The sequence below is a fragment of the Lissotriton vulgaris genome, chromosome 2_1 (assembly GCF_964263255.1).
Source record: "Lissotriton vulgaris chromosome 2_1, aLisVul1.2, whole genome shotgun sequence".
NCBI lineage: Eukaryota > Metazoa > Chordata > Amphibia > Caudata > Salamandridae > Lissotriton > Lissotriton vulgaris.
The window spans coordinates 676,108,057-676,115,985 of NC_141687.1; the positions used below are offsets into that span (position 1 = coordinate 676,108,057).

Below are 7,929 nucleotides of genomic sequence, written 5' to 3' on the forward strand. Positions count from 1 at the left end.
AAGCAAAGAAGACAGAACAACATCAGTCAAACAAGCAGTAAGCCAACATGAACAATTGAAAGACACACAGGCCAATGTATAAAACACAAAACAGAAGACTAATACTACCAGCACCACAGCTCCCAGCCACATGAAGTCCAGAAAGAACCAATAATAAAGTCAAGCAGGCCTATATACTAATATGGACAGAAAAAGGAGAATGCCTGCTACACATGACAGGTTAATGCAAGGAAAATACCCCATGGCTAAGAGGTTGGAAACCTACACTGCAAAAACACATACAAGGCATACAATTATTACACACACAAAAAAGTTACCTACACCCCTGCCCAGACAACACATTTGGGAATGCAATGGCATACACACATGCCCTAATGATGGTAATTGAATAGACCGAATAGAAACAGCTACATAAAGCAGCCCCGCTAACTACTACCTCTGGGACTCTGGCCTACTGTCAGATCAGACCAAAAGCAGGGAGGCCAATGATAAATGCACAAAGGAAGTACCTACAAAATGGCCGCCACCACATGGCCTGTCCACCAACAACAACATGGCAGAATCATCACAAAGGAAGTACACACAAAATGGCCCCCACCACATGGCCTGGCCACCCACAACAACATGAAAAGAAAGAGAAGACAGACAATAAATGCCTATGGCAAAGGGACAATGCTTAGCTTCACAAAATGGACACACCAGACACCACCGCCCAAATTGGTCACCCCAACCATAAACAAGAAATCATTACATAGAGGACAGAAAGAAACTGGAAGTGGTCCATGCTCCAATAAGACAAATTTACAACCAAATGACACAAATGAGGATTTTTTGTAGCACAAGAAACACAATAAACATTTTCGAGGAACTTTTATGCAACTCGGGACATATTGTTTGCGAGATTGCAAAATCAGCGTGTTCGGCAGCGCGAATCGAATGAAACGTCGTTATCGCGTTCCCGAGCCAGTACATTGAGCGCGCAAACAAGACAAAAAAGTAACCCTGGGCGTAGTTCGCGGAGTCGGACTCCGCGGAACTACGCGAAGACGCAGTTGCACTCCGCGAACTACGCGTAGCTCCGAAGACATGCGTAGTTGCTTGCTATGCCCGTTCGCGCGCCTTTTTTTGTCTTCGGGAGCGCGGTGCGCGTGTTCCGGGCGTTGCCTGCATGCTCGGGATGGCTAGCGCGCGAAGTTACCCAAGAGGTCTGTCCCGCCCGCTTGCGTTCCCTTATTTCCTGTTCCGGGTCACAAGTAACGTGGTCGCGTTGTGCAAGACATGTTCGGGAACTCATCTTCTCGTTCGCACTACAAAAGTGCGTGATCGCGCTAAATATCGCGCAAACCTACCTACGCGGTCGCGATGGGCGCAGCCATCTTGGATCACACACTCTGGCTATGGTTTTGGGCCTACTTTTGCATCTTGGTGAAATCTCTTCAATCCTGGTCTTTTTACCCACTTTTTCAAACTTTCTTTAGTTATTACCTATCTCTCTCTGTGCCTAGGTTTATATTTTTCATTTTATTTCTACTTTTATAACTTTTCTATTGTTTTATTTTACTTCCTTCTTTTACCTTGCTTCTTCCAGTTCTTTCCCCTACTGTCTTGAACTTTTCTTCTCCCCTCCACCCAGAACCATGGTCAAGGGCGCCAGCAGCAGCGGCGGCTCAAAGGGCAAGGCGCCTGTGCCCCAAAAAACCCGGCTGCCTTGTGGCAGAATGCACCCCCTAGGGGTGAGGCCCGCCAACTTTTTGGGGAGGAGGAGGTGGCTGCCCTGGTGTTTTTTATCCAGCGCTACCTCCCCTTGATGTTGGCAGCAGGCGGCAGGCCCGGCTCCGGCTTCCACCATATTGAAGAGCGTCTCCGGCGGTGGGTGAAGGTGCGCCGGGCAGTCTTCCGCTGCTCCGGTATCCGGCGTACCCACCATCAGCTGACCCACCGTTGGGCAGACATTTTGGACCGGGAGCAGGACCTGTTGGACCTGCTTGGCGTCGAGGTTGTGGGTCTTGGTGAGTGGCTACCCAAAAAAAAAAAGTGTGTGTATATATATCTCTATACTATAGTAGTATAAGTATTGTTATTGTATCTTTGTAAATCCTGGCTGAATAGGTAACGCGATGACTGGTGCTCCTAGTTACATTTCCGATGTATTCCGTTATTATATCTACTGTAATTGTATGACACTGGTCTGTGCTGCGCTTCTTCATCTTCACTGACTCTTGCGTGTTCAATTTGGCGCTAGCTTTTGCTGTTTATTGGTGTGAGATTTTCTTTATTGTAGAGAACTGAAGTTAGTTAATGCTATTAATAGAGTCTTGTCCTTCCTTTGTCCGTCAGTGAAATAGCCGTTGATGGATAATTGTACGTGTTTGCATATTGTATAATTTTTTTTTCACGGCCTTCTCTTCTGCATGAATCCTCCTCTGGCAATGAATGCAAAAGTTACTTTGTTCTTCTTACCTCAGCCAGGGCCGGCTTTAGGCATGTGCAAGCTGTGCAACTGCACAGGGCCACCAAACGCCAGGGGCCACCCCACCAATATATATCCTTAATTTAATAATCCTCAGAGGATGGATACATATTTGCGTGGCGGCCCCTGGCAGGGATTTGGTGCCTCCGGCTCTGTTCCACTTCCAAACACCCTGACTCCCCCTCTTCACTGGCCTCCGTGCTCCGCCCCGACCTCCTCTTCCGGGCCCCCCACCTACGCTCCCTGGCCAGGAGTCCAGGACCACCATGAGCCTAGAGCCGCCCCTGCCTCAGCCCTCCATAGAACTGATGTAGTTTGTTTATTGAGTGGGTAGGGCAGCAGTAGCATTCAGTCAGTAGCAAAACAAAATATGATGCAATGAACGTACAATTTCGTGTTAGTATGCACAAAGTTAAGCATGTCTCCTCCTTGTGATCTATGCATTTTGCTGTCAAAAAATTAAAAAGAAATGGCTACTTACAGATAATTGATTGATTACCCCATTCTTGAATCGGTGGTGTTGTTCAGGTGTTACTGCCTCTGTGTTACTTAGTAATCTGCAATCAGAATGTTTATGGAACATTTGATTTGTTTTCTCCAAGTATATATACACTAGTCAGTGAATCATGCAAGGCAGTAGTCATTTGGTAGACCAATGTATGTTTCTTTTAATGTTGTAGCAGTGGTTTTTGAAATGCTGTCTATGTTTCACAGCACTCAATGTTTTCCTCTTTCTTTATTATTTCTTACATGAACCACAGAACCCAGGGGCAAGCAGAAGGCTGGGACCGAGTCGGCGGGTGAACGTGAACTACAGGCACAGAGCTTCTCTACTGAGGATCCTGCTGCTGTCCCCAGTAAGTCCAACAGTGCTTTCTTTTGGAACAATGATATTTCCCTAACTTTCTAACGGAGCTTTTTTTTCCAACCGATTAATGACATTTCACCTAACTAAATTTTGACAAATGCTTGTTTGATTTTGATAATGTTTTCAAAATTTTGGGTATTACTATCTGTCCCTGCCTTTCTGTTCCTTCAAAGAGCCTCTGCTATGACTCTCTGTGCTACTACTAGACTGTCTGTAGGTAAGCTTGCCCTGTTGCCCACTCTTTAGTTAAGGTATTAATCTTTTCCAAAAATCTGTGATAGAATAGCGGAAGGCACAGGGTCCACTCCTGTCTTATGCTTTTTCCTCTGTAATGTCTCTTCTTTGCCAATTGACACCAACCAAGTATGCATCCAGATGTTGGTCTACTATTTTGTAAGCGTTAGTATCCCACTACTACTCTTGCGGGTATTCTTCTATGCAGTCACATACATAACTATGTATGCACCACAAAATTGGATGTTGGTGATAGGCAGGTTGGACCTTACTTACTTACAATCTTACACCTCAGTCACAGAACTCAGAGGAACCCACAATTCAATGAACGACAACCTATATGGGCTCAGTCATTGGTCAATTATTCAATTACCCCTTTCCTGAACCCCAATACGAAGATGCCAAATGCTTTTATTACACAATCCACAACCTAAGTAACCCCCTTTTGCTCACTCTCTCGTGTAAGTCTACAAGACAACAGACACTGAAAATATACTTCTGAGTCAATGTCGTACTTCAAAACCTTTATTTTGTTAGAAGAAACTAAGTAAGTAACATCAATGTTTTTAAGTTGTTCCGTGAAATACGTCAAGGGCCACCAGAAAAAATCCAGAGTTAAAAAAGGCTGAATAAAGTAATCTACATTTGTACAGCTACCAGTGCACGATAGGGAAATGTGGGAAATGTCGGAGACCCCTCACCATTGAACGTATACTGGTTGCATATGCCTCTTTTTGGTAAGCTCTGGAAATCTTTGCTTCGTAGAAGGAAATCTTCTCATCTGCCGAAAAATAATGACAAAAGTGGTGCACGTTAGACAGTTTGAAAAAATTAAATACATTTATGCAAGTTTTTAGCTGTCATGCTAAAAAAAAGGTGTAACCTAAGGCTGTAAGCAAACTCGATTCCACAATCCACATTCAAAAAGTAAATACGGGCCTTTTTATTTTCCAAACTCTTCAGGTGTATGCTTTGAACAATCATGTGGTCTCAAAGGCGTCTTCTCGTACTGTACAACAAGCTGCGAGGTAGCATGCGCAAAACTGTAGACATGTCATTGATGTACAAACTGGTTAGGTTACATGGTTCAGTCTAACTTTCCAAGGACTAGAGTAGCAGTATAGATGAGATGAGCTTGGGTACCATACCATAACAAATGAATGCTAATATGTGTAGTGAGTTAGTTACTCTGCTGTACTAGGCAATGTGGACTACTACTGATTACGTTGTACTTAACTGTTTTGCAGAACTCCATTCTTGGTGAACAAGTACAATGGGGGCTGTGCATCCATCTAAAAAGGTGTACTTATTTTTATTTGTGCAGAACCGGTACCATCCACCAGTGCCGACGGGGACAGCGGCGCTGCGACGGCGTCAGCAGAGGCGATCCCGGAGGGGAATGGAGGACCAGAGGCACCTACAGCAGCACCGGCAGCAGTGGGGGAGGAGCCAACAACGGTGGGCGATGGTAAGTTACATTCAATAGTGATCCGCATTACTTGGTGGGTGGGGAAAACTTCCTCACTGTACTTATAGCAATAGCATTACCACCGGCGAGAATTGATAAAATAACAGGCCTCTTCTATGTGACTACAACTCAGCTGTGAAAGGTTGGTGGCAAACTAAAAAAGTCTTATCCACAACATTACATGACCGCGATGGATTAACACTAAGGAGATTGAATTTAAGTATGATGAAAGGAGCAAGGAAAAAGCACCAATCATATAATATAGAAGGATACTTTGGACTCAGCAATGCAGGTGGCTGATAGCAGTCGGATGCATGGGTTGTTGTGGAAGCATAGAAAGGGGAAAACACAGCTGCCTGCGTGGGTGGGAGACACATCCAATATCGGTGGGTAGTGGATACTAGTGTCAGCAGCGGTGTTTTGGTTAAACCCAAAGGCAAGGGAAGGAGGGGACGACTGGATGCATTCCAGGTCGTTGCTGGCGAAACACAAACCACCTAAGGTTTGTTGCGCTATATAAAGAATGATAGTCTCTATACTAGACATTTACTAGTACTAGCTGGCCCCTGTTAATTAATGTTAGTTTGAGACTGTCACTGTTCCCGGAAGCACAGAGTATATGATATAAAAAAAACATGATATGAAAAACACTGGTGTTCGTATGTGTGTGACCGTTGAAGTACACCCATGCTACGCTACTAGGGCAGGTGCCAAAAAGTCAAACAAATTAAGTATATAAGCCGTAGAATGTTTAAGATAGATAAAACAAAATGTTTTGTACTCAGCTTGCTTGCTAGTGCTACTGTACTGTGCCGCCCACTATGTGTTGAATACATTTTGTGTTCTTGATTTGCTGGGATTTTGGATTACAACAATTCTGTCTCTTTCTTTATAGTTACTCCTTCAAAACCAACGAGGAAGGAGTTGGCAGTCCGGGCCCGGCAGCGGAAACTGCAGGCCATCGTTGAGGCCTACCGCCGGCTGGTGGCTCAGGCCAAGGAGGAGGAGGAGGAGGCGGCGGCAGCAGCTGCTGCCTCTTCCAATGCCCCGGCCCCCAAGCCTGCAGGAGTACGTCGGCGTGGTCAGGCAGCCGCCCGCCGCCAGATTTTTCCAGCATCGGCCACCCCCCCACAACAACATGCATGCCAATGTAGGTGCCGCCAGTTCCAAAGAAAGATTCTCCTCCGGGTAGCCAGGCTGGAGGCTCAGAGTCAGACAAATACTCAAATAGAGGAGCGTGTGAAGATCATGGTTGATAAACACTTACAAGCCCGCCGGCTTTAAGATGGACCCTGTTTGTTGTTTGCCCCTTTTTCAATCCTTTTGTTGGTGGGTGGGAATTGGGTGTTGGGTTTTTTTTCATTACATTGAACGTGGGAATTTGGTTGGGGTTAGGGGAGGCGGGTAGGGACAGCTGTGGGGTAAGATTTATATTTTATTTTTGTATCATCTTTATTTATAATATGTTAAAAGTAAACGAGACACAAAGTTCTGTTCAAAAGAAAACATTTGAAGCTCATTTGCGTTTCTTGGGGGTTGGAGGGGGGGCTGTTTTACCAAATAATGTACGTTGTGCAACATCGCAAGGTTTAATTGGCCATGCAGGTCGGCGGACAGTGCTTTCTAATAAAAAAATATATTGCCCACATCTTTAACATGCAGACAGATAGATGCGGTAAACCCTCACTGAGTTATATTTGTAGTATTAGAAGAACTACCAGTCTGTCTTGCGTTATACCTCACTGCAAACTTATCTTACCTGTGATTGCTGATGATGATTTATGATGAAGTGTGGAACTGCAAGGGCTGCATTTGTTTCCCAAGACAATGGCGAAGAAACTGTGGTTCTGAACTTCTGTGATAGTAGTAGTAGACAGACCCTGCCAGTAGCATTTAGAGACAAAAAGAAAGAGGCAGTCATTTGCGTGACAGACAATGTGGGGGTAGTATAAGTAAGTACAGTACATTACATGGCTGACCCAATATTGCAACTGCTAAACTGAAACAAAACAATGGTTTTGGGGACTGGAAACTAAGTGCAAGAGAAGATAAGAAGTTCAACTGTAGTTGTAGTACTCACGGCAATGTCAAACTTTTCTAAATCATAATGCTTTAAACTTAAACCCAAACAATTACGCCAATTCATTAGATGTATTCGTTGTTTGATGTTAATGGTAAATTATTTGGCATTATACACAGAGCTTGAGTTGGGAAGCCGAAGAAGATCCTGGCCATGCCTTGTTGACTTGACATTTCCCTATTGTTGCTTTTCACCACATCTGCCCCAGCAAGCGCGTGATCTAATTGTTGGTGTATATTTAATGTAAGAAACATCACACCTCAATGTAACCACGCAGCCCGGGGGAAGAGGGTTAGGGTTTGTTGAATGGATGGGTACGGGGTTTTGGGAAAGGTTTGAGAAAGAAAAACAGTACGCATGGAGATTGGAGACAACAAAAGCAAAACAATGATGACGATGATTTATGATGTTGATCCGCTAGCCAATGAATGTGAGGAATAAACGTAAGAAAAGGACACGCTGAATATCATTCATGGTTTCCCGCCATCCAATTCCTTGATGATGAGGATTTGTGGTAAGGGTGAGTTGATGCTCATAGTATAATAGCAGTGGGTGAAAAACGTCCAGCCTGAAAAAGAAAAGGCAAATACAAAAGAATGTGAATGACCTAAACAAATTGTAATACAGTGAAGATAAAAAAAATAATACAAGAGGAGTAGTCGTATGAGAGGACTTTCAGACTGAGGCGGCTTGGATACAATATGTATAAGTCTACTAGTTGCACATCATTATTAATCTAGAAGTACAAAAAAAGACAGGAGCCAGCACAGAACAGGCCCACGACTACACAGGGTCACCCGTAATACAAA

The 7,929-nt window shown here is 44.3% G+C and overlaps 1 protein-coding gene across 1 annotated transcript in view; it reads left to right on the top strand.

Annotated features, from left to right (window-relative positions):
* Window positions 1–6,324, top strand: part of LOC147730965 (uncharacterized) — a 40,529-nt gene extending 34,205 nt beyond the window's left edge. Inside the window, exons 2-4 of the mRNA XM_086954130.1 lie at window positions 3,232–3,327; window positions 4,873–5,040; window positions 5,936–6,324. Coding sequence (XP_086810256.1) covers window positions 3,232–3,327; window positions 4,873–5,040; window positions 5,936–6,324 — 653 coding nt within the window. The remainder of the gene's footprint in view (window positions 1–3,231; window positions 3,328–4,872; window positions 5,041–5,935) is intronic.
* The last annotated feature ends 1,605 nt before the right edge of the window (window positions 6,325–7,929 follow it).